The 27,643-nt window shown below is 41.0% G+C and overlaps 1 protein-coding gene across 4 annotated transcripts in view; it reads left to right on the top strand.

The window, feature by feature from the left end:
• Positions 1-27,643, top strand: part of SDK1 (sidekick cell adhesion molecule 1) — a 419,246-nt gene that overhangs the window by 282,163 nt on the left and 109,440 nt on the right. For all 4 annotated transcript variants that reach the window (XM_064461554.1, XM_064461553.1, XM_064461555.1 and 1 more), the window contains 5 exons: positions 4,572-4,708; positions 11,367-11,514; positions 12,381-12,521; positions 16,594-16,775; positions 24,862-24,977. In XM_064461554.1, coding sequence (XP_064317624.1) covers positions 4,572-4,708; positions 11,367-11,514; positions 12,381-12,521; positions 16,594-16,775; positions 24,862-24,977 — 724 coding nt within the window. The remainder of the gene's footprint in view (positions 1-4,571; positions 4,709-11,366; positions 11,515-12,380; positions 12,522-16,593; positions 16,776-24,861; positions 24,978-27,643) is intronic.

Here is a 27,643-nt window from a genome sequence, read left to right as displayed (position 1 = left end):
ATGGATCCCATATCCCTTGGTTCCAATAGCCCATCTCTTTTCCTTTCTGCAGGGAGTGAAAACAGGAAGGATGTCAAACTTAAAGATATATTATTTCTTCCTCACTAGAAAGAAAGCTTCTATTTATTTTTCCAAGCTCTCTATTGAGATGTCATCCAAGAAGTAAGGTTCACTGCTGAGTTTAAATGCACTTGGTACTCAGAAGAGAAATATCACTTGGAAATACAATTGTGTCTGTTCATCACCGAAGGTATATCAGAAACGTAGGTGTTTTTAGCAAAAAGAAAGCATAAAATTCAGAAGCCTTTCCCAAGTCGTCTGTAGATTTGTGGTGACTACCAAAATGAAATGGGAAATAAATCTGCACGCTCTGGGACTTTGGAAGCCGTTAATTTAAAAAAAAAATTTCACCTCATTATAGGCCTGCAAGACACAAAAAGCCTCAAAATTAATGGATGCCTTGCAAGAATCCTTCCTGAGTTTAGGAATTGAGGAGGATTCTTTTTCAAGAGAGACTGGAAAGTCCTGAGCAACAGATGACACACATCTTAATTTAAAACATTCATTATGAACTTATATGAGCAAGCCATCAGGGCTGAGTGCTTTGTCAGGCTTTTGCCTCAACTTCTTACCATGTTATCACGTCTTGCAGATGAACCACCTGCTCCTGAGTGAAAATTGTATGGTGGAGCTGATTTAGGATATCATTTATGAAACAGGAGCGGGGCTTTTTATAAACTGACCAGAAAACTTGTTTAGTCTCCCTTGCCTTTTTAGTGATCCCCTCTATATTCACAGTCTCTCTAATTACCTGCTGTTGGACAATTTTCCTCAGAAATCTTCGCAAACCATGTCTGGTTTATTTCTCTCAGCAAATAGTCTGCTTTTAGCTAATTTTATGAAACGCTGTATGTGTTTGCTGAGTGAATTTTTCAGCTGCCCTCTGGCAGTGATGAGCTGACTCAAAACATTAGGGCTTCTGTTTTGAACATGCATCATCTGCAACTAGCTAATATTTCTCTCCTGGATTGTCACAATGACTTCATGTTCTTTTCTTGCAAATCTGCTATTTTAATTGCTTTCTCAGAGTCCCCTCAGGTCACCTTGGTGGCTATGCCATTAACCCTGGGCTTATCTATCAATTACAGATTTAAAAGTGTCCATATACGTATTTTTGCTATCATACAAAGTTACTTATGGAAAACTTGCCTCCATGCAACTCTTCAGCATTAAAGGAGTGAGGCCATAAGACATCCTGTATGGAAAAACCTTCATATATTTCCTGTTTGGGGCTTCAGTGAATGAAAATAAGAAAGACTAATTCTGGAATTAAAATTCCAGTGTCCTGTCAAGGGCTGTCCTGTGCCCTGTGTGTTCTAGTCCTAAACCTCATCCACTCTCTTGGTGTATCAGAAGTTGAGCAGTCCAAGTCTGAGGTCCTTCCCATCCTGAAGAAGGGTTGAAACTGCCGTTCCCTGCAATGATTTCTTGGATGTTAGCAGCAAGAAAAAGTAATCCTCTTAGAGGGAAAAAAGAAGCAATGATCTCTTTTGGGAACGAGAATACTCATGGTGGTACAGGTCTAATTTATCATCTTTTCCACATGGTATGTGGTAGCAAATGAGAAGCAGACAAAGTGTAAGTGCTTGCTAAATTAGGAATTACTGTTTATTAATCTCCGCTTTTGTATACTACAAAGAGAGAAGTACGCTTCTGTGCTGAAATGTCTTTGTGGTTTTAAATACTTATTTCTGTCCAGGTGTGTTTCTTAGGCACTTGCTATGTCTGTCTTGAGGGATTTAAATCTGTAAGCACCATCTGTTGCTCTTCGCTGTGGACACATATGGCTAAAGACTATGATATTAGTGGAGATAGGTGTACTGTAAGGCTGCTGCTGCAGCTCACGCTACTCGACCCCTGTCTGAACAGAAAGCGCCCCTTTCCTTCACGCTGCTGTCTGATTACCAGTTTGTATCAATCTAAGAGAATAATCAACTAAACCCAAATTCTAAGCAAAAAAACCCTGTGTTTAAACTCAGTCTGTGCTTCAAAAAGCATGAAAAATGGAATGTTCCCCCTCCTCCAAAAGTCTGCTGAGACTTGGACCCTAAGAAAAAGAGACTGAGCTGTAAAGTCTTTTAGTCACGTAGCCTCTGTCCTCAAACGAGCTGTTAATTCAACCCTTCTAAATGTATGGGGAAACAAGATTAACAAGTAAATGCACACCCTGGAAATATCCTTAATATATTCCAGGAGCATTTATTTAATTCCCAGAAAAGGAGTTACACGGGGATAAGTTTGGCGTGAGCTCCCCCTCAGCCAGCTCCCTGTGTGAGCATCCTCTTCTGGAAGACGCTGAAGCCACAGCCCCTCTCTGAGCTCTTTCCCACAGGGCCTGGTGATAAATGAAGTGGGGACCGGGACATTCGTGAGCCATGTCACAACAAGACGTTTCACTCTCTTTCCTTCAGTAATTTCCTTTGCCAGCTTAATCACAAAACCACTTTTCCAACCAGCTTGCTTAGGACATAATGATAAATTGTAGTGGAGGTTTAATGTTTATTATAATTTAATATTTCATTCAAAATTAAGTAGCACGCTCGTGTAGTCCCTGGGTAAATGGCCATATCTTAAACCCCCGCTCCACACTTTTCAGTCACAGGCTCATTCTGCCATTTTGTCTTGCAGGCCAGCTGCCCTCCTACTTAGTCTCCAGGTAACCCTCTTCTCTAAACTTCTTTATCCAAAATTTTGCAGTGCTCTGTTCAAAATCTGCTTCTGTTGGGCCCATATGTGCTCCTTCCTGTGCCTGATGTTTTTTCTAGCCTAAAACTGACTGCGTCTTAGCTGTCTGTGCATCAGAAGTCTGGAGTTTGCTTGATGCATGCCCAGACCTAAGTGAGAACATAGTCAGCCTAAACTCCTCATAATCAAGGCGTCTTGAGCGAGTGATTTAATGAAGTTAAGATCTGAATCACACCCTGAGGTGTCATTCCATGTTTACTACAGAAAGAGCCGGGGGTGACCATGCTGCTAATTTGGTTAGGCATTTAAAGTCAAATGAGATGAGATGAGACTTTGAGTCTCAGCTTTAGCCTTAGGAAGCATCAACCCCTCTGGCCTATAGAGAGGTGGGCAGGTGAGTGTCTTTCACTTGTGCTGTCTCATTATCTGTGTGGTTTTCTTGCCACTCCTTGGCTCTTACAGCAACCTTTTTTTCTTTTTTTTTTTGGCATTAACTCCACAGCATGTAGCTATCATAAATGTGTAAACAAAGGCATACACGGTTTTAGCAGAAAAATAATAAAACTATTGTCTGGCTTTCCATATGCTCCTCAGTCTTCCAGCAGAAACCCAAATCCAGGACATATTTATTGTTCTGGCTTAAAGCCAAAGTCTGTATTTACTTTTGTGAGTGGCTAAGGAGTTGTGGTTTTTAAATAACTGTAAGCCTTCAGTAGCGTGATAGATTACAACCAGAAATTACTACATTTTTAAATTAAGCATGTGAAGTACCCTTGTGGCTTTCTGCTCTGGTCGCAGCAGATTAGCAGTGGTGCATGCTGAGGAAGGGTTACCCTCTGCCTTTTTGGGGAGGAGCAGTAGATTGAATGGGTGAAAACTGGTCCTCCTTGCTTTTCCTTCACTGTCCGAGGTCCTTGCCCTCCTTAGAAACCAGGATGATAAAGAGCAGAAATCAGGCTCAGATAAAATGGCTGAAGGGCTCTTATCACTTAATACAGATCAGCATTTAAGGGATGTTGCAGAATTTGGTTTTCTCACTGCACCATGCAGCCTCTGACTTTCAGCCAATGGGTACAAATTAACTGTTTTTCCACAAATCGTTTTTATGTGGAGAAATTACATGTTTTAATTGAGCTGCTGTTTTATTTTTGTTTTCTAATGTTTCATTTTGTATTTCCATGGGGTTTCTGCAGGCATTTTCGCTACGTTTTCTAGTTGGGTGCTTCCAAAAAAATCCTTATTATAGGAAGGAAAGATTCTACCCATGACAGGATAAGCCTGAATCTGCGAGTAAATCAAGCTGTTCTGTAGCCTAAGAATACATATGGTAATTTTGATTAGGAGCTCTGTATGGATAGTGTCAATGTCTTCTGCTTCCTTGAGTATGAAAAATTCCATGTTAAATCATATCTCCCATGTGTTTTACTGTTCATATGTATTACTGCTGTCACATTGCTAGGACATCATCATAAGAAGGGGAAAAAAGTGAGAGAGGAAATTTATTGACCAACTTGTCTCAATCAAAAACAGTATGAAAATTGGCTTTTTTCCACATTTAGCAACACTTCCATTAGCTGTTCTAAGCATCAGCCTTGGGACCTTCAGCATAATTTTTTTTTTTTCAAATAGGATAAAATTGTGAAGAATTCAGAGATGTCTTTCATTTATTTAATTGTAGAATAGCTGCTGGTAGTTGTATCTCTATCATCATATGAGTCTGATGTCGTGTGCCCTAAACCGCCTGTAAGACTGTAGCTGAATGAAATGTAGATTGATTTTTTTTTTTTCCTGTGCTGTTTTTTCTCCCTTTCTCTTTTCCTTAACAGTGAGCTGCCTCATTCCCCTCAGAATCTGCTGGCCACTCTAAATTCCTCATACAGCCGCAGCGTGAGGCTCTCCTGGGTGCGCCCCTTTGATGGAAACAGCCCTGTCCTCTACTACATGGTTGAGCTCTCCGAGAACAGTGAGTAAAGTCAAATATGTTTCAACCTCATGTTCTTAATTATTCAGCCTTCTTTCAGACTCACCTTTTACCAGAGCTACCAACAAAATATTCCTGTTTGCTCAACGAGAGACAGTGGGCACAAAGGGGAAGCCCTGGGCTTTATGCTCAACTATTCGTGTGCTGAAAGAGTTAAACAAGAAAAAGAGGCCAGAGATGGCGGGATTGTTATACAGGAAAGCCTGAGTTCCACCTCCAGCATTACCAGCTAGACTTGAGGCACAACAGCTCACTCCTCAGTGTTTCTGTTTGAAATCTGTAAAATAGCAATTGTCATATTTTATTTCTTCCCATTGTTGTCTTTTGGTCTGGTGTCATCGATATCTTGATGCATTCAGAGCCCCAGTTTCACCTGAAAGATGCAGGCAGCCTGATTATATAAGGAACTCATGCTCTGTCAGAGGAACAAGCTTGGATGTCGATAGGGGCCTACTGTCTTACCTGTACATGGGTTCATATATTTTCTTTGCTTTCCCTAGGTTATCATTTTACACCATTCTTTTAGGTAGGTGATTGAGGATGCGTAACTGTAAGGTACCCAAATATCTGGCTGGCTTCATGGGTTACAAACCTGGTCATTGTGCACTGCCACTTCTCACAGTTTTGTCATGCTGTATGTCTGGTCCTTTGTGGCTCTTCGTTTGCAAGGTTATTCAGGGACACTGCTAATGCATCTTTAGGAGTTGATGGAAAGATGAGGTTATATGGAAATCGGTCACCTTGGCAATACTTTCTAATCTCTCTCACCCTAGGAGCTGGAAATTCAAGCCTAACAATTGGTTCTTGATGAAAAAATTAAGAGCATCACTTTTTCTGACATGTGGAAATTAGCCACTGCATAACTGAATGTGAAACAGTCCTGATTTCTGATTCTCTGGAGAGTAGCATTCTGTTTTGCCACACAGAGAGCTTAAGATGAAACTTAAGCTGCAGATCACATGCAACCTTTCTGCTTTGCAGGCTGGCGTGCGTCACTTTTCAGATGTGGAGGTCCCAGAACCGATGATCTGTTAAGCAAAGTGCAGTTTTCTAATCCTAGCAGAAATCCCAAGTCATGGCCAGGACTGCTGTCCTTAAAACTGTTCTTTTCAAGCAAAGACTCCTGATCTTTTTGTAACAACTGACTGAAAAATTTCATTGTTCTGCTCTCGCACCCCCTCTCTACCTGTTTGTCACCACCGCCTTTTTTATTGCCACTCTTCTCTCCTTCCCCTCCTATCGGCTGCAGGCTAGTAACTGCCTTTTTGCTTGTCCTTACCTTTTCTTTCACCCAAGGATGTTACACTTGGGTTTCATGTTTCCCAGCGGCTTTGACAATGACAAGCTAATAAACTCCCGGCCTGGGAACACGATGCAAAGGTGTACTAGGGCTGTATTGATGTAGAGACACCACAGAGCTAGCAGAATGTATGCTCTTGGGTCCCGCGCTGAGCTGCATTGATTGGGAAGAGTCACTAAAGGAGGAGGCAGCTCACTTAGAGCCAGGAGAAGTTTGAAAGGTCTTCGAGTGCCTTTCTAGCAAGGATGCTTTGCAGTTGTTCTAGTATAGGAATGGGGTAAATGTGCCATCATCTTGAAAATGCTGTAATTCATTCACTGAAATTTGTAGAAGGCTCAGCAAAAATCAACAATAGCTCTCCAGAAATCATACAGACAGTCCCTCAGAGCTCCACGGGATCCTGTGAACTCTCACTCACTCCATGATAGATCAAATAATTTTAGCTGATGGCATTGCAGTCTACCACTGAGAGAGTCTCATTATCACAAATCATAGGTATATGCACTTCAGCAAGCTTGCAGCTGCAAAAACCAAACACAGACCAGGACTGTTGTGAATTGAGCATCTCAACTCCCAGAAATATTCTAGATCTTGCTGTCCTTTCAGTTTTCATCTTTATCTTTATTTACTTTGCTTTTACGTACAGTCTCTGGTTACTCACAGAAGTAGGACAGGGAGGAAACTAAACCCTTGAATATTCCACTGTTGCTGTTCTCTCACATTTCATGTGTTATTGCTCGGCTTACAGATGTCAACAGAACAGGGGAACAATGTCAACAGTGACTTCGGTCGGGAAAGCTGACTTTAATGTCTGCATATTGTCGCTGTCTTGTTTTGTTTTTTATTTTCTTGAAGTGTTTGGTTTTTTACAGTTATTTTGATCTCAGTAGTGTGTGGTTAACACTTAGTTTCTACAGACCTCCTACTCCTTTGGGAAACATCACCTTTCCTTTGTTGCCCCCCGTCCCGAGTGATGTTTGTGAACGAAGCTGACATTTGATCTTGTGTAGGTATAGTTTTGTCTGATAGGACTGTGCAGAATCTCTCTTTGCTTTTCAAAGCAAATTTCCTTTCAGGTTTTCTGTTGGTCCTGTTTGTGCCGCAGAAAGAGCAACCGTCAAGGAGTCAGCGTATGCCCTCCGTGAGCTCATCTGCTTGCGTCTGTAGCTCTTTCGGCAGCGGTGCAATATGCTTAATAATCTAATCCCTCTTTGCTTTCGTACAGGTAAAGGTTAGGGAGGGACACCAGAATTATGATTTATTTTCCAGTTAGCAAAGCTGCCCAGGAGACTTTGTTCTTAGTTCTGTGGAGTTTTAATACGTGGGTATTTGCTCTCACAGGTGCCAAAACATAGCTTAGTTTTGTTCATATTTTTAGCTGTTTTGCTTCGAATAATTTTCTAATAGCTTTAGGATCCATTGTACATTTTGAAGCACGTACCATAAATGAATACATAATAACAGTATATGTTTCAGAGAAATAGCTGAAGAGGGTTCAAAATAATGACTGTAAATTTCAGGGGACTAATTACTAGCTGCATTAGAGAGAGGCGTGTCATTCCACCTGGCATAGATTAGAACTCCTCTTCATTAATATCAATTCAGTAAAGAGATACAAAAACCTTATTTTAATTAGAAGAAAAACCAGTGGCAGATCGTACACATAAATTGCTGGAAATATGAACGTCTCTAGTCACCAAGTCACCTAATTTTTAAAATGAATGTATTTGGCATGATGCAATAATTCTCAAATTACAAGTATTCACAGTAGACCGTGTCTGTGGGTGACTTGAGACATATGGCCTTAAACATTTGGGGCCGAATTTATAATCAAATTTGAAAAACACAGTTCCAGGGAAACACAGTCATTAAGTATTCCTTCCCACACAGAGCCAGGAATGTGAACCTTCATTTGAAATAGGGTTTTCAAATAAATAGTGCCATGCACTGCTGTCGTTCACACTAATATAATTTTTGGGTGTTTCGTGACCTGTTTAGCCCCTGTTGCAGTATACCTAGGAATTCCAATGAAGTATCTTGACGGAGTTAGAAGGGGATTAATCAAAATTATTCTGAATAGTGTTTTATCTGAAGAAATGAATGAATACTGAAAGAATTCTGCGGAGTACAATTAAGATAAAAGCCCATTTTTGTTTTATTGTATTCTGGGATATCTGTGCTGTGTGATGTAATGATATAACACAGATTCATCATGTGCCAATGAGGAGATAATAAAAGCTCCTATGAAAAGCATCTACATATGCTTAACTTAAAACCTGTGAATTGTCATGCGGAATTTGGTAGGAATAATCAAATGACAAAAATTGGGCACATTGATAAATCTCTGCAAAAATTGAGTAAAACTATGTTGTTCATGGTGATGTGACTCAGATCTATATACGATAGTGTTAAAAGATACTTTTTCTCAGCCCTTGGCAGGCCTTGTGGAAGTCGTACCAAACACAGGATGAACCATTTAATTATTTTTTTCCCTTTTTGCAGTACCATATTGTCATGAAGATTTCAAAGATAAATTCAGTAAACTCCAGCAGTACAGCAAATTCCAATACTACTGTCTATGCAAAACCCCCAGGAGATGGAAATGTGCTCCAAACCTGCAAAAATCAGCTTTCTGCAATAGGTCTGATCTGTAACATCAAATTAGAAATTAGTTTTGGGGAACTTGCAATCAATGCAGGAATTGTAAGGTAGGCAGGGAAATATAGAATAAATGCCTCTTGGTGAGTAACCAGTGTTATTAAACATATCACAAGTGCATCCAAAACTTCTTGACAGAGCAAAAGTAATTTCTAAATCCTCCAAAATCACATTGTGAACTAGAGAGTAGGCCGTGAGACCCTTCGTTTCCAATCAATTAACTTGGAGAGGCAATCAGAGTTAATTCAAAATGCCCAATATTCTAAAGATGAGAGACAGCTAAACATGGAGGTTTTTCAGACAGTAGCAATTATAGTGGAAGAGCAAGCAAGCAAGCAAAGCCCAGAGTACATTCTGGGCAGCTTAAGTTAAATGAAGGATTAGCACAGTCTGTTCAGTCTAACAGAGGCTTATTTAATAGTTTGACCTGGCAAGTCTTCTGTCACCGTGGAGCTTCTCCAGGCTTCCTGGGACAGGCAAGTGACAGTCATCCCTGGAGGAGAGAAGAGCCAGTGCTGAAAATCTTATGGCGTGTTTCCGATGTCAGAATTGCTCTTCTCTACAGTAAAACAAGCTTCTGTGCAATTCTGGGTTTTGTTGTGCAGTTAAGGAGGGAGAACAGGCTTTTGAAATGTTTAGTTTATTGATTGTCAAAAAAAAGACTTGACATTTAAATTTTAAAGATACTCTGCACACTCACTGTATCCACTGCTCCATGAGCAAGCAAATCCTCCCCAAACCACTTTCCTTTACGAATCAGAGTGCCCAGGAGATGAATAGGCTTCATTTATATTAGTTTTCAGTTTAATCTCTCTTCCTGCCAGATCTTTTATCTTCCACCAGGAGAGGAAAAAGAATAAATAAAGTATTCTACAGATGCAGCATATAAACAGAGCAAAGCCCCAAGGTGCTGAAAAGATTAATAGGCCCTGCTGTTGAATCAAACTGCTCACTACATTGAGCTGCTTGGGTTAAGCACTCTCAGGTGGTGTTTACACTAGCAGTAAACAAATGAAATGCTCTAGGAAATGGACCACTACCCAAGTAACTCATACAAGGGTATTTCACTCTCTTGTTGGTGTCTGCTCTTCCATTTTCCTCAGGAAGCTGCTTCAGGCAATGTACTAAGTCAGCCATACCTTAACTTTGGCTTACCTTGATTTGTTATTGTGCGTTCTGGCTGTAACGAGGTGAACAGTTGTCTGTGAAGTCTCAAGAGAAGCTTGATAAAATTCAGAAGGAACTAGGGTACAAAAAATACCTCACCAATGCTTTTCTAGATAGCACAGGTGTGCTTCCTCTAAGGTCTTTCTAAAAAGTTCAACGTTCAGCTAAGATGACTTGCCATCAAGATCTTGCAGCCAAAGTAACTGTTGGTAAATCATGAAGAACTGATGAGGACAGAACTTGACTGCTGTGCAGATGCCCCTCTCCAGCATCCCCAGTATTCTGCTGTGTCAGTTTTCTTGTTAAAAAGAGACTTTGTTCTTGGAAAGCTGTTACTGGAATAAATATATTTTGAGTAATTCGAAGATGCAGTGTTTACAGCCCAACTGGCATCACACCCTAGAGGACTTAAACTTGCTAAGGAATCTGCCAGAAAAGCACTAAATTAGCGGTTTATCTCTTGGTGTGAAGTTTAGCAGCCTTCCACATTTGGGACGTCTCATCTTCATTTTCAGGCAGACGTCTAGGTGACCTGCCAGGAGCTGCAGTGCACTTCTGATCAGCAACATGCACAGATACGTTGCCAAAATCTGCAGCTAGCTCCTCAGTAATTTCCAGAAGTGTTAGCAATTTTGGGCAGGGAGCACGAAAACAGCTGGTATTATTTAAAAAACGAACAAATCTTTAAATTGGCTGATTCCACTGCTATACTGTTGCAAAACAGACCAAATGTCACCTCTCCCTGACTATTTCAGTCATGACTTTGTAGAGAATATGTGACACCAAGCTAAGAAGAAAAGAAGTCAGGGTATTTAATTTTCAACATGTTTCATTTCTGACCTCTCTGAAAACTTGAAAATGTAATTTGGGCATCAGAAGAGCTCAGTATGTCAAGTATGTGAACTGACGACAAGGGTTTTATAGTGCTGCCAGGGCTGTTTATACCAGGGAACCTTCCTGAGAAATGATTAGACCAAATGCCATATACTCTCTCTAGAAAAAAAAAATTGCAGACATGTAGAATCCGCAGCAGAAGCTTTCTCAGGTCTTACAGCAAAGGGCTGATTTGGCAGAGAGAGTCACGCTTCTACACCTGCTTGCAAGCTGGGTAGGAAGATATTCCAAACTGACTGTGAATTTCATTACAGTCCTTCCACCAGAGCCACTCATGGGTGTGGTGTTGTAATGGCCTGCCAAACAGATGGGTTGTGAAATACACAGCCCATCTGTCTTTATCATGCTTGTTTCCTCTTTTATTAAAATGTTAATGAATATAGTTTTTATTTATTATGCCGTGACATGTGCAGCATCACTTTCCAGTAGACAAATGTGCAATCTGCATAACCGTGTGGGCTGACAGGAAGGTTTCTTCTGCTGAAAAGAAACTTCTTCCCAAAGTTCCTCTGAGGAAAACAAGCACAAAGAGCTCTGAGCAGTCAGAGGCATTTTCTCACTTCTGCAGGGCTTTTAACAAGCGCTTCTGTCCTTTTTTTCACATGTAAATTATTCCAACAGATTCTCCCTGGAAGGTTCACCTATCAAATCTTGACCCAAAGATGACCAGTGTCACTGTGAGTGGACTAACTCCAGCCCGAACCTACCAGTTTAGGGTGTGTGCGGTTAACCAGGTGGGAAAGGGCCAGTACAGCTCTGAGACCAGCAGGTACAGTAAAAATAAATACCTTTGTACTAAGGGTACAATAACCTAGAATTATTGGGAGGAAAAAAACCTGGTGATTGTTTGTGAATGCATAAAATAAACTTATCTTTTGCACAATAATTGGGGAATGGAGCAGCAAGCATTACCCAGGCCTCTGGAGAGTGCTCTGCAGCTGTCAGTAATTGGTGATAATAAGAATTAAGCAATGCAGGGTATCAGCACACTATGGCAGAGGTGCCCTCGTGTTTCCAGAGTATCAGGTGAGCAGAATCTTGGAAATATTTTTTGCTCTTGTGCTAAGCCCCAGCAGTTAGCCCGGGAAGGAGTACAGCACTGACCCAATCACTGCAATGTCACTTCTGGAATTCACCCAGATGCGACAAAGAAGGATGGCTTCATCAAATTTAGTTTCAAATGCATCCCCCTTCTCCTGTGAACTAAAGCTTGCTGAGAGCTTGAATTGCAGAACAGCTGAACTCTAAATGGCTTTCTCAAAACGCAGGAGTTTGATATGAAAAATATTGAAAGAGCTGAAAGAAACAATTTGGAAGGAGCCACAGACACTGGACCTGAGCTCTAACTCATTCAGGCTTGTAATCTTTTTAAAGAGTTGTAGCAGCCTGGGTGATTCAGAGAGAATAAGGTTACCTCAGCTGTCTGTCTTGTTGCTTGCTTAACTGATTTCCTATTACGTTGATTTGTGGTAACTATTTCATGCATGTCTTCAGCAGTTTGATCCGCATTACATTTCTTTCTAGTCATCAGTCTTTGATAAAAGAAACTGGTTCACGTGGAGTGGATACATGAAACAGAAATGTTACCTGTCATTTATTTCAACACTCGCCTCCGTCACATTCTTTTTCACTTAGGTTGATGCTACCTGAGGAGCCCCCCAGTGCCCCACCTAAAAACATAGTGGCCAGTGGGCGCACCAATCAGTCTATCATGGTCCAGTGGCAACCTCCTCCCGAGAGTGAACATAATGGAGTTCTTCATGGGTACATCCTAAGGTAGGTAATTTCCTAACCTGGAAAGTCTGGAGGTAGATCCATGTGTGCATGAGGGAATTCAGACTGGTGTGACTTATAAGTGTATTAAAAACTAGTTCTAATTCCATTAAGCATATTAGATATTATTTACAAATGCTGTGCCTGCCCTGGTTTATTACAGATGAGAAAACGCCTCTGTTCAAAGGGCCACAAGGGTGCAGGCGCTTAAATTCTAGCTTGCTAGAAAGTCAGTGAGCTGGGGTCTCTGTTAGCTACTCCGAATGGACTGCCGAAGTGGACCAGCTCCCTGTGGAGACTCTCAACATCCAGATGGCTTTTTCCCATTGTCAAAGTGAAGTGAAACACCAAGGACTAAAAGTGTTCACATGGAAATTTAGTACAGTGCGGCCTATGCATTGCAGATGCATATTTGCTTATTACAATCTCAGCTTCCTGCTAGAAAGGTTAATTAAATTTATCAAAGACACAGTAGGACTCCTGCACTATGGAAGAGCAAGAATAGATTCAATAAACTTCAGTTTTGTGCCAAACAAAACGGGGAGAGGGAATGACGGGTCAGATGCTTCTTGGCGGGCCTTGATTTGGTTTTGAAAATCAGTCAGTTGGGGTAAGATTCTTTCAGCCCCTTCTGTATTTATTGAGAAACAGATTCAGGCAGGTAACTGGGAATCCTGACTACATCCAGTCTTTCTGCTTACACAGAATTTATTGTGTTGGAAAGGGTGTTGCCACACTGAGAGACTTTGCAGAGCATTTCCCTTTTGTAATTTTTTGGGACTCAGTTATTCACTCCTACCCAATTCAGCTACAGCTTATTTGCTCATTTGGCATCCTCCATACCCTGCAGTGCTAGCAGCCAGCTAGGGCTGCACCTTTAGTAAGGGAGGCATTATCTAAATTAGAGTTTTTGTGGGAAACTCCGAAGCATTGCACCACCACTGACATATTTCCAAGCAATGGTTACAGCCTATTGTAGGCAGGCTGCTTACATTTTTAATACAGTGTCCTCCAGCCCTGCTAAAAGATAACTAAATGCTGCTGTTTAAATGCCAACATCCTGTTCATGCTGTGTTCCTACTTTTGCTGGCATAGAGGGAGACGCTTTCGTGATGTTAAGAGTGTTGGTGAGCTCCCAGAATAGTGCTGGAAAGTTCCCTCTCTCTGCATGCCGAGTTGTAGTCTGTTAATCTCCCTGTCACCTGCACGGAGCCTATTATAGTGGCGAGGCACTTGTGCAAGTGCCTGCAGGTTTCAGAGCTGGACTGTTTGAAAGCTGTGCCAGTCATTAGTGACGGGTAGGAAAAGCTGCTTTAACTTCTGCCTGTAGATAGAATCTTGTCGTGAGACCTGGGGACCTGTTTGCACAGGCCACAAGTGTTGATTGTACAGTTCTTCCCGTCAAACTGGTCTGCTTGACGAGAGGGTTAATTCCTCGGCCATTCCCAATGAGTCTTACCCCATCTCAGCATTAAGTCCTCTGAGAAAGCAATCCCGTAGCCTCCTACTACTGGCGATCTGTTCTGTTTTCTCCAGGTAGTGTTTTTGATAATGTTTAACTTAAGTATTTTCTACAACATGTATCAGCATAGCTGATCCCTGTCCTTGCTATAACTTATTTTTCCATTTTAATAGAGAGTGATCATATTTATTATGCTCAATCTGTGAACATTTTTGATGTCTACATGCTTTGTCTTGACTACAGAGCAGAGAAACCACTTATTTGACAGGAATTTAAGATTATCATATAAAAGCACAACTGTCCCAGGTAATAAACCAGGCTGTTCTTCCAAGTGAAATTGTGCGGTCGCAGCAATGTGCGCTGAACAAAAGTCTTCCTGCACTGATTTCTCTAGAATTAGGGTATAAGAAAATGAAAACCACCATGCATCCCAGAGACCCAATACTCAAGATGTGCAAGCTACTAAATTGATGGAACACCTGATCTTTAAAAGTGAAGGTGTGCTGCACACGTCATACAGAGTATACATCAAAGTCCTGTGGTGAGAAAAATCATGAAGACATGACATTTCTGAACTGGCCTCCTTCCTCTGCCCTTTTTCTCACTGGCAATATTGCATTTAGAGGACTGCCTTGCTAACAGCATAATAGATTAAATCACAAGAGCACTCTACACCTTGTCTGCTAGGTGTGAGACAAAACATTGCTGCACGAAGAATTGACTTTGCCAGGAAGTATACACCTTTCACAGCAGACAAAAGAAAGATAAAGGTACATATTGCATAAAGTAGCAAATACCAAGACATTCAATAAACTCAGCTGAGGGCTGATACTTCTTTGTTTCACAGAATCACAGAACGGTGGGGGTTGGAAGGGCCCTCTGGAGATCACCCCGTCCCACCCCCTGCGTGAGCAGGCACCCCCAGAGCAGGGGCACAGGACCGTGTCCAGGCGGGGGGTGAATGTCTCCAGGGAAGGGACCCCACAGCCTCTCTGGGCAGCCTGTGCCCCTGCTCTGGCACCCGCACAGGGAAGGGGTTTGTCCTCATGTTCAGGTGGAACTTCCCGTGTTCCAGCTTGTGCCCGTGGCCCCTTGGCCTGGCGTTGGGCACCACTGAAAAGAGCCCGGCCCCATCCCCCTGACACCCTCCCTTTAGATATTTATGGGTATTGATGAGATCCCCCTCAGCCTTCTCCTCTCCAGGCTGAACAAGCCCAGGTCTCTCAGCCCTTCCTCATAAGGGAGATGCTCCAGCCCCCTGATCATCTTGGCAGCTCTCCACTGGACGTGCTCAAGGAGTTCCACCTTCTTCTTAAACTGGGGGGCCCAAAACTGGGCACAGCACTCCAGATGTGTTTCCATTTGTATTTCATAAATGGAATCGCACCAGTGTAGCATTACATAGATATTAAGTATGCCAAAATATGGTCAGGCAAGCAGCTCCTCAGCAGAAAATAGAGGGGTCATCAGTGATTAAGAACTGATGTCTTTATAGGAAGACTTTAGAACAAAATCTGTGGCTGAAATACAGGAAATTGTCGAGTTGTAGAAATTGCACTGGTTTAACTTGGGTGAATTTAAAATCAGACTGTAAGATGTCAATGAAATTGTTCTGTGTCAATAAGCTTTGGGTGATTACTGTGAAGCAAAAGATGAATTAAGAGGGCATAAAAGCTGTGTGGTGAATAAAAATACAAATATTTCCATATTTGTCTTTTTCATGGAACAGTAACGCCTTGTGCCCCTTACTTGGCCTGGTTTTCTCACTATTTGTTTGTTTGTGAATTAGCGTGTTGTAAGCGTCCATTGTACCATTTTCCTAAAGGAAGGAAAACAAGCAGTATTATTCACATCCACAGATTTGCGAGGTTTGTTTGTTTGTTATACTTTAGTTCTTCTCCTTAGTTTCTTGGCCTAAAGAGACACATCAAAGGGGCTGTGTTTTCTGCCATACAGTTTTTACATGGGAAAAAATATATTCAGTGTTTCAGCTTCCCATGTCTCAGCAGAAAGTTTGTCAGGATGTTTACCACTCATCCGTACGTGGTATGGCCCTTCTGGAATTCCAATGCTTAACCAATCCTTCAGTCTCAACTGTATTTTATCCTTATTTTAATCCTTCTGTGAAGTAAAATCTGGTGGAAGCCAGAAATGGCAATGCCTGAGTCTCTAGAAGGTCAGTGTCCTCTGAGCTCTTCCTTTTCTGATTTCAGAGAAGGAAAATAACATTTCTCAAGCTGATTTACAGCAGCATCCTGATAAAAATCACATCTGGGCTATTTTTTCTACTAAATCACAGCTTTTACTAGACAAGCCACATTTAAAAAGCTGTAATTTTTCTGCAACCGTAAAACAGGATAAAATACTCGTTTTGTTTAGCCTGAGCATGTAATCTCGGTGAGATCAGATTATAAATACTATAGCAGTCAAACATGATATGGTCTTATCAGGAGTTAGTCTGTTCTTTCTGATTGTTTTTCATTATGCTTTGTATAATTCTGCTGTAAAAGTTTGCATAGTGTCCTTTAACAAAGGAGGATATTTTGCTAGTCAGGATTTTTGCTCTAGTTGATACTATCAAATTAACTAGCAAATTTTCTTCCCCTGTGGTAGGTATCGCCTGGCCGGCCTCCCTGGAGAATACCAGTATAAGAACATCACCAGTGCAGAAATTAACTACTGCCTAGTGAAAGAGCTGATCATTTGGACCCAGTATGAAATCCAGGTGGCATCTTACAACGGGGCTGGGCTGGGAGCGTTCAGCAGACCTGTGACAGAGTACACTTTACAAGGAGGTGAGCAAATGGGACCAGAACATCCTTTACAGTTATAATTCATAGCACAGTTTCCTTAGGAGGAGATGCACTCTCTGACAGTCCCACTGTACAGCTTTTAAAGCGAATTGTCATTTCAGTCAAATTTGATAGACAGCTTGGAGTAAGAAACACCTACAGATTTCAAATGCATAAGTACAGGCAAGACGAGACTCTGCTACTGCCTCTGTTGTAGAAGAAGCTGTGAGTGAACTCAAACACTATCTATTTTTGTTGACCCTTGTGACGACATGTTACCATGCTTGCAGGTCAGAGCCGGCCCCAACGTCAGTAATAAATAGAAATGGTGAAGAGATCTGGGGTCCCATGGAATGGATTTATAGGACGTGAAACAGGCAGGGGCTGAGGTTACTCTTCCAGGAGAGTCAGAGAGAATATGGCAGGGAATTGGGTTTATCATGGTCAAGATATGCAACGTGCCACGTATGCAATATAGGAGACAAAAGCCGAGTCAACTAGCTGCATTAGTTCTGATAGTCACAGAATACCTTGTTTTAGAAATATGGAATAAATTGTAAAGAAAAAGGGAGAGAAATACAGCCTGTAGAGAAAGAGTGGTTTGTAGCATTTTGGGAGTGGTGCAGACATTTGCAAAGAGAAAGATAAAATTATTTTTAAAGCTCTGATTTTTATGCTATGGCTCCTCCACACCTTTCTGGTAAGTGCTTTAAGAAGAGTATAAATTATATCAACAAAAGGATATGTAATTACTTTTTACAACCAGTGTAAGGCATGTTTACACCTCTGGATTGGTATAAAAATCCATAGGATAATTAAGTACCAGGCCCTTAAAGCTTTCATATATTCCCATAATTGCGGGGTTGTGCTGGGTTCTGAGCACTGGGTAGTACATGGTCTCTATTTTATTGGTCATAAAACAATTAAACTATTTTAAAAACTTGCAAATTTACGGTACATCAGTTAATTTACGATCAGTGAAGAATATGTAGTTGTTTGTTAATTGTTACTAGGCGTACATTATAACATGATTAGATACAGTTTGAGGTGTAGGGAGATCTTTAAGAAAAGATTATTCATATGCAACACTAATTAACCACAGCAGTTAAAGGAGGAAGCTATCTATATTTTGTCTTAGGGCATGTTAAGTCTCACGGTTTAGAGGAGTCTAGACACACTCAACCTCTTTCTAGAAGTATTTATAGCAGACCTTGAAATGCTTTTTTAAAGTCTTCTCCGTGCAGCCAGGATTAATGTTTTGTATCCTACTAAAGACCAGATCTTTGCGGAGAGTTGGCTTGCACACAGAATTTGAATCTCTTTTGTGAATATGTTTGTAATTGATTGCTTTGTTTATTTGCACATTTTAAGCTATCATAGCACCTTAACCTTCCATCTATTAAGACTCAGGTTTGGACTTCGCGCTCGTTTTCTTAAACCCTGCAATTGACTCTAATTTCCCTTGATATTATGTGCTGTTATTATCATCCTTTATTGATTGGCTGTCTGTTGTCATTTATAAGGATATAAATCCTCCGTTACAAATTAAGTGTAGTCAGTCCTGCATTCATATTAATCAGCAAGAGTGTTTAGACTGCAGGACAACCTGCAGTGACCTGTTTGTCTTTATGTAGTTCCTAAATGTTCAATGGTGGGTAGACACAGAAGAAAAACTGGATATTTATTTATTTTATGTCAGTATTTAGTAATAGCAGTAAATAACTACTTCACAGATGCTGCCACCTCCTAATGAATGCCTTGCTGGGTTTCTGTGCAAATCACCGAAGGCATACTGTCTGCTCTAAAAAGTGGTTGAAGCCTTTTTACATTTAAGGTTGAAAAGGGAGTCTGATTGGTATTAGTATCATTTGGAACTGGGTTAATATCAAGTCTCCATATGTAATGTGCTACTCTCCGAAACTCTGCTCCTTAATCTTTCTTGTAGTTGGGAAATGACAGGAAAAGCCAGTGGCTGTTTCTTGCTCCAGAATGTCCTTCCTAAACCAAACCAGCAGGAGTAAGAAAAAGCCCTGTGTAAAACTGCCTTGTAAATCATATTCTGATTTTAATATGAGCGGAGATAAATGTCAAAGACACACACTCCCATCCATCCCCCTCTCCTGCTACCACCGCTGCCGCCTCTCTTCTGACATGCATTAAATGATGTGAGCTATGCTGGCAAGAGCCTGTCTGTCTGCAGATGAAAAATACCTGAAACACCTCATATTAGTCAAGTGTGCTGTGCAGTCAAAGCCTGGCAGGAAATGAACACTGGGAGCGCATCAACCCATTGGCAGGAGCAGATCAGCACATTGGCATCTTTGTCATGGGGAATATTGACTGGCCATATAAGCTGTGGATTTATACCAGAACCTAGTCTATTAATCCCTTATTAGTCCTCTGGCATTGCTTTAGCTGCTGATAACTAATCAGCTACTCAACACTCTTCAAAAATCACCAACTTCCAGATCATAGCCACACTCGCAAGATGCTGAGAGGTCTAAACTTGTAGAGAAACTGGCAAATAATGTCAGTTAGATAAAATGTCAGAAAGACTTACTGGCAGAGCACTGAACATCCTAGCACTAGGGTCAGACAGTTTGACTGTCTCTAAATCTTGAAAGTCTTTTCAGAGTGATATTCAGCCTAATCCTTTTATGCTCTGTATATATAGGTCTTTCTTCATCAGACTTTCTCCAGCTGTTCCTTACTTTGATGTTACTTTTCACAGGGATTTGTGCCAGCCTTCTGCATCGGGCAATTTTTACTTATTTAAACAGTGTCTTGCAGGACTTTTCATTGCCATATGAAAAACTGAAGTTTCCCAGTACCTTTCCGTATAAGAATAGCTTTGGGTTATAAACGTCTTTCTGGATGGTGATGATGGTGTCTCTCCTCTGTACTGCTGGACATATTTACCCTTTCCTGCAGGTTGATTGGAGAAAGCAGAAGCTTTCACTAGCATGAATACTTCTGAACTCCTCTCTCTTTGAAAAACTCCCACCGCTCCTTAGATTTAGGCAAGGCAAGGTTTATAAGTAGACACATAGCTTTCGTTGGGCTCTTTGCGTTGACATTAACCCACTTTTGTTCCTACTTTAAATGCTCTGTCTTTCTTTTGATGCATATCCTAAAGGCCACTCTTATGTCCTCAAGTTCGTAGGTCTCAACATGAAGTTCAGTGTTGTTTTATTTCCCCTCTGTGCTGTGCATGGACACCTTGAAAGGGCAGGGAAGTCTGAGCAAAAGGCCCTTCCTGAATAAGAGTGGGGTAGCCACCAGACTAGTGAGTCTTGATGGTGCAGAGAAAAGGATAAAGGCAAGGTGAGTCTGTTCAGCCATGTCCAAGGTAGTTTCTTCCTGAGGCAGCTGGAGGTGAATCAGAGAAATTTATAAGACTGAGACAGAAGAGCTAGAGAAAACTCCGTTAACTGAAAGCTTCCTATTTTATGTAGGAAATAATCTTGAAAAAGGAATCTCAGAATAAGGAGTGTTCTCTGCAACCATTCAGTTTCATCTCAGAGAAAAGAGATTTCCCTTAGTTTTCCCTTAGGCTTTCTTGGAAAAAAACATCTTAAAGTTCCCTGTTCACTTCCTTTGGGGAACCTACCAATGGCCTTGGAGCATCCTTGGCCATTTTGGGCCCAGCTGCTCCTGTTCAGAAGCAGGCTGGAGTTCTAACGGCTGGATTTTTTTAATCTCACTTTTATCACTGTTAGGTGTCATTTGCCATCGACTGGGGTGTTTTTATTTGTTTGTTTTTGTGTTTTTTTAATTATTTCACAAAGGTTGAAATTAGCAGCTGTGTCGGTGAGGCCCCTGGCCGCCAGCTCTTCATAAAGAAGTAAAATCTTTTCCTTGTGAGAGGCATGCAAGAAGGGAAGAAGGCACTTCCCAGCTGCAAGACGCAAACTCAACAGTTAGTGCCAAATCTCACAGTACTGAATTTCAAATATTGGCATGTGTAGGATTGCAGAGGCTGCTTTTTCTGTGTCCCTGCTGCAGTTTGTAGCAAAGGATGTCAGCCGGGAGCGTGGGGGAACAGGCTTCACTGGAGGAATCACATGCTTCCGCGGCAGACGCACCCCGCTGTTCCCACTGGGGATGTGCAGTTTAGCACCTCAAGCCAGCGCATTAAATGAACAACAAAACCTTCACATTGAGAAAAACCTGCAGTTCCCCGAGCCTGCCTTATTGAGACATGGAAGCTGCCACCTCAAAGGTCAGGAGCTCCAGAGGAGTAAGAGACTTTTCTACAAGTCTCTGTTGAAGATCTATATTTAAGACCAGTAGTCTGGCTGTCAGAATCTCTGTGGGGTTTACATGCTATTTGCACATAGCTAGAGACAGAATAATTACATGTACACATGCTTAACCTTAATGCCTTCTCTTCCCTCAATTATCCCGTCAGCGAAACCTTTTTAATGGCTTTTATCTAGAGTGCTTCCATGACCTTTTTTACTTAGAATGCCATGCACTACCTTGCAGTCCCGGGGGCTGAGCTCTTAACAGATTTCCAACCGCGTGAACTTTATCGGGAAGAAGGTAACAGTTGGTTTTGTCTGACCAATTTGATCTGCAATTCCGAGATGACTCCCAGATGGGTTTCCACGGTGAGATGGTTTAGGAATACTTGCAAACATGATGAAGAACAGGTTTAAAAACGGAGCATGTAAATACTCGGGGATTACTCTTGAAACACCTATTTGACATCGGTAGCTTCTGTACTGCTTGAGAACAAGAGACTTGTAGGAAGCGGATAGACATCTACCACTAAATTAGAAAATCCTTTATGTGGACAGTTGCAGTTTCAGTAAGTTACTAACCATGATCTTCAAAAAGTATTTGAGTTTTGAAATGACCAGGAGGTCAATTCTGATTTTAGCTTGTGTCAAACTTCTTTACTTTTTTTAAATCCAAAACTGTTCAGATATGAGGGAAGTCTTTAATATCAGGACATAAAAGGAGAACTTACACGGGCACTTTGAAGTAGATTTGAGATTATCATGTGATTATTTTACTGATTAAAGATATAAAAATGTATTCTATCTTCTGCAGTATAATTAAGCTTATGCATATCAGATGGACCGCATTCTTTCCGTCCTTTAAATGCAGTCATTGAGATGCAGATGTTGGTTTTTCAATAAAGATGTCCAAAGAAGAATTGTAATATACAAATCATGATTTCCAACATTCTGAAGGTTTTATGTTTTCTGTTCATAATTTTTGCCATTTTTCTTTTTGTAGCGGGTACTTTGTGCGATGATGGTTTCTTCTTTCAGGAAATTATCTTCTAATGAAAGAAAAATATTTCCCTTTCTAAAAGAAATAACTAATTCATTTGGTTACCAACACTTCTAAAACTGTCATAAACCTGTCCTTGAGTGCTTGCCTGAGCTTTCTTGAGGACTGTAAGGACTGCAAATGGAAACATGGAGCTTGCTGATGCAGGTTTTTTTCTTCTCTTAATTCAAAATACTGCAATTTTTTTATATTAAAGACTCATCAGACCCTTAGAATAAAATCCTTGTGATATTGAAATCTGGAAATCTGTTATTCATTGAACAGCATCCGTGGGATCCTCCACTAAAGAAAATGCCCACAGCCATGAAGCAGCATGTGCATGCTAATTGGTGTTTCAGGAAAATGATAAAGGCAGTGGGTGGCCTGCTGGGAGTGCCTGTACGGGGAACTCCCAGGTCACCTGTGTGTGTTTCTTATGCTCTGGGAAAAACAGACTCTTCCTACCACTGCCCAAGTTCTGCATTTCTACAAGTGTGGCTGTCAGTGGGCAGCACGTGGGTTACGTCTAGATTTTTCTGTACAGTAATTGTGTTACAAAATCACCCTAACACATACAAATAGAGATGTAACGTAGCAGTTCAGCAGAAGGAAGAGGAATGAGTGGAGCGGATGATGCTCAGCTGATCCAGCCTTCCTGACAGAAGGAGATTAATCTATCAATGATATCCAGGTGGCTTCTGATAACAAACTACGTTGAAGGCTTCTAATGCAATTTTCGTCTGCAATAACAAATCTCTGGCAGTTACAACATCTGAACATGCAAATATGCAAGAAAGTAAAAATTTTAATTTTTTTAAAAAAAACTTATTCATGTTAACAGTTAATTATGTGAAGTATTGCACACAAAAGCAGATTGAAAAACGTCTTGTGGCTCTCATAATAAACAGTTTAATCAAAGAACATGAATAAGAAAAAAATACATTTAGTAGGGGAATGTAGCCAAAGCAGCTCGTTGTGACTGTAGAGTGACTTTAATATATATGATTTTCTATCAGGATGATTTGGTGAATCTCTGAACGACACAAACTTCATGATGTCTGCAGGTCATTAAAACAACATTATAACCTTCCAAAAGCATTACAGGGCATGATACATGGCAGGAAGTAGAACCCAGATTCTAACAAAAATTTAGAGTAGTAACAGATAAATTCTGGGTTTAGAACTCAATAATTATGCATAGTTCATAAATTGTGACATCAAGTTTTAAATTAGGGCAAGAAAATTCTGAGTAACGTGCAGTTTCTGAGGTTAAAAAAAAGGTGCAGCTAAACTTTCAAGCCATGGTAGACATCAGGGAGTTTCGGTGTGACACAGCATGAAGGTGGATGTTCTTGTCATTTCACACCTGACATCTTTGAGCATTTCTCCATTTTTCTGTCTTGATGTTTCTGGGTTGTGGATGTCTTTGATAAGTGTTCAGTGTCCTAGCTCTGTTGGCTGTGGTCTCGCTATAGCTTGTACACGAGTTGAGAAGAATGCCCCTTTATGTCTCTTTCAAACAAACATAGCTTTTGGTGGAAAAGGGGGCATTTTTACATTTTTGAACTTCACGTCTTGATTTCTTCTCCATACAAAGACTCATCTTCCAAAAGTACTCTGAAGCTTTAAAAGTCTGTGACCTGTTTTTGAAAAGTATGGAACAAACCACCATTTCTCAGTGGGAATTGTAGATACTTCTTAGAAGCATAGGTCATTGGGTTTTGGTAGAAATTTCCCCTTGGATGCAGAAGGAACAAAGCTTTCCAGTCTTCAAAACCACTTGTGGATAGTTCCTCTTTTGTAGAATACAAATGCACATGGCTGCCAATAGTAATATTTTTGAAGATTTCTTAAACTTATTTTCTAGGATTCAAAGGGTGTTAGTCCATTTTTTTAATACTCAAAAAGCAGTTGTTTTCTTAAACTTACCCAAAGGTTGGTAATTTCAAAAAAATAGACCCGTAGACTTTCCTCTGAGAACTATAGAAATGACATCCTAAAGCAATAATTTGAAGAAATTGCTTGGAAGGTATTTAAAGAGACATTATATTAAATGGAAAAATATTCAGGTGTTATTTTTTGTTGTTTGAAGGCAGTATGCCTTTATGTTCCATGCTCTCTTTTGTATTGAGAAAACATCTGTCTAATTAAATACTTGGCATAAAATGTTTATGCAACTTTTAGTAGATTAGAGGATGTATTGGTTCCAAATATATATAACCAATTCAGTATACATGAATGAATAACATATCAAGATAAAACGAGAACATCTCCAATTCCCAAGAAAAATCTTTATTGCATGTGATATGACTGGTCCTAATTCTTTAAGCAGCAGTAAATAATAAACAGATGCTGTCACCAGATTATAATTCACAATTAGAGTTTTAATTGTGCGAACTCCATGTTTGCTTGTCTGATCTGGGGAATTGTGCAGTATTAAAAGACTCAAGAAATTCCTTCTGAAACTTCATTCTCTCTGCAGTCATGGATAATTGAAAGAGATGTGTTCGCCTATCATTACCTAGCTTCTGTCTCAAGTCTTTGAGAAACTCATCTGTGGAACAATAAGCTTCAGAAATCACTTCATCCCCTCACCTTGAAAGAATCTCTAATGCAGAATGAGAAATTAACCCAATTACCCTTCTTTCCAAATCATTGCTGGTTACCATTTCACAAGAAGTACATCCTTTTTCAAGGTTGTTATTGCTTTGTCACCCGTCAGTGGCAGTGAATAGCTTTTCTCGTTTGTCCCCTCATCCCTCCTCCACTCTTTTATTTTGTTTCCCTCTCTGCTGACTGGGATCAGTGCCTACAGCTCCGCCGCAGAATGTGCAAGTGGAAGCAGTGAACTCCACAACCATCCAGTTCCTCTGGAACCCTCCACCCCAACAGTTCATCAATGGTATTAACCAAGGATACAAGGTAAGTAGAAACAGGATTTCTGTAACTTCAAATAATGTCTGCCTTAACAGTCCTGGTACAGAACAATTAGAAGTTGAACCTAATAATCTCTGAATCTCCAAAGTGACTGTATATTTTCAGGGGTATCTCAAATGAGTAAAACGGTGAAAAGTTGGCTCACACAAGAGCCGACAGCAAGCCCTGGCAGCCCAGAGGGCCAGCCGTGCCCTGGGGTGCATCGAGCCCTGCATCGCAGCCGGGCGAGGGGGGGATTGTCCCGCTCTGCCCCGCGCTGGGGCGGCCTCACCCCGAGTGCTGTGGGCAGCGTTGGGCGCCGCAGGACATTAAGGGTATAAAGGTACTGGAGAGTGTCCCGAGGAGGCCCGGAGCTGGGGGAGGGTTTAGAGGGGAAACCGTACAAGGAGCAGCTGAACTCCCTTGGGTTGTTCAGCCTGGAGAAGAGGAGGCCGAGGGCAGAGCTCATGGCGCTCTGCAGCCCCCTCCCAAGGGGAAGGTGTTGGTCTCTTCTCTCTGGTGACCAACGCCAGGCCCCGAGGGAATGGCAGGGAGATGTGCCAGGGGAGGGTTAGGCTGGATATTAGGAAAAGGCTTTTCCCCCAGAGGGTGGTGGAGCCCTGGCACAGGCTCCCCAGGGAGGCATCACGGCACCAGCCTGGCGATATTCAAGAAGCACTTGGACAATGCCATCAGAGATACGGTGTGAATTTGGGACTGTCTTGTGCAGGGACAGGAGCTAGACTCGATGGTCCTTGTGGGTCCCTTCCAGCTCAGGACTTTCAATGATTGTATGATAAGTGAGCGGTTGTTGCTCCTAACATTTACTAATTTATGTAAGTTCTGAAAAGCCAATATGTTATAGGCTAGATATCTTAATGTCTTTGTCATTTGCCTGGGGGGTTTCCAAAGCCAAAAAACAGTTCAGTGTCAAACAGTTTGGAAAGTCAGCACAAGAGATATGTCGTCGTGTCACTGAAAATCAACCTTGAGATTTCTATTTACTCTAGTGCAAAATTCCCATTCATTTCATTAAGAACCAAGACATCACACTAAATATTTATCTTAACTTCCCCACTGTGATGAATTGGGAGATGTAAGAATGTAAAATTTATTAATCGTGCTTGATGACACGAAGTTAGCATGATAAGTCCCTGTTGATGGGGCAACTGGCAATATCTATTACAGTACGCAGAGTAGAGAGTGCTTAACAGAGCACTTGTTGGTACTTTGGCCAGTGGAGTGTATGCTAAGAAGGTAGCTGGAGTGGCTTATTCCTGTCTCTCACGAAGGACTGCTTAATAGAAACTCTTTCTACGGTTCAGCAGTAGGGGCATAATAAATGAAGGGTTTAAAAACATGGAAAGAACAAAGAGAAATCCTGTGGGAATCACAGAGCAGGAAAAGGGGGGACAGGTATCTTCTATGAGCAGGGAGGAGGAAGGTTGATTTAGGTGTTGGGCAAGGGAATGTCGGGTGAGCTGAGAAGGGTGTGTGGTTGAGGAGGCAAGCTGTGAATTGAGGGATTGTAGGTGGATTTTAGAAGCATTGGAAGACCTGATCCTTCTCTAAGAATTTCTCAAAGTGATAGAGAAACTGAGACTGAGCTGTGCATGGGAGTTTTAGTATTTTTCCCATGTATATATTTCTCATAAAAACCAGTGATGGTTTCAGAATCCTGCTGTTGAAGTATTATATACATGTAGATGGTAATGTCTGTTTTTCCCAGAGATACAATCAGCTCCCAAGACTAGGTGACTGACAGGGCTGCAAGAATATATCCTGAAACCTCAGTACAGAAGTAGTACTTGGCTTCTGTTCAGACTCTGGAGAATAAAAGCACTTTCTGGGCTCAGTGGACTGCAGTGCACTATAATTTTCTGGTGCAAGTCCAAGCATGGTGAGCTCAGTCGGATTTGCAAAAGTCATATTTCAGATTTTTATACTTTATTTTACTCAAAAAGAGTTTCAGTCTAAAAATCCTTAGCCTCATCGCATACCTACTTCTAATTTATGTTTCAGTTTCTTTAGCAATGGGATAAAATAACCGAAATCATAACTTGTATCTGTCAGTGGTCAGTGAAAACTTTTGAAATGATCAAAACTTCTCTTTCCTTGGATTTCTTTGATTGCGGGAGATCGCAACAGCTTTATCATTCCTGTTTCTCATAGGGATTGTGAGTTGCAGTACAGAGACTGTGCAAGAACATTTTTGTCAGTTACTTTTGCATAGTTTTTTGTGTGATTTATAAATTACCAGTAGTCAAAATTAGGCCTTTGCTTTTCTGAAGGATTAAATAATCTTTTTTTTTCTTTAACTGACGGAATTGTTCACCTTTATTTTCTGCACGTTTTCTGAAGACTGTGCAATGAAACATACTCAAAAAATGAGAAGTTCAGTCCTCCAAAGTTATAAATGCCAATTGTAATCCACAAAGGTGATTTAGAAAAGAAAATAAAACCTACTATTCCGTCAACCGGTTTCCATTTTTATCTTTTCTTTGAAATTTATTTGCATTTCAAGAAGTTGTAAAGTGCACCTTTTCAAATATGAAATATTCCTAACAGAATTACTCCTTATAGTCCTCTAAGTGTGCTGCCTGATTATCAGAAACTGTAGACTTTGGCTAAATGTGTCAAATATGGCTCATTAATTTCAGGCATCTATTCAT

This window comes from Phalacrocorax carbo, chromosome 10, assembly GCF_963921805.1.
Source record: "Phalacrocorax carbo chromosome 10, bPhaCar2.1, whole genome shotgun sequence".
NCBI classification, from domain to species: Eukaryota; Metazoa; Chordata; class Aves; order Suliformes; family Phalacrocoracidae; genus Phalacrocorax; species Phalacrocorax carbo.
Note: the sequence above shows the minus strand (reverse complement) of the source record. Positions and strands in the feature narration are given on the sequence as shown.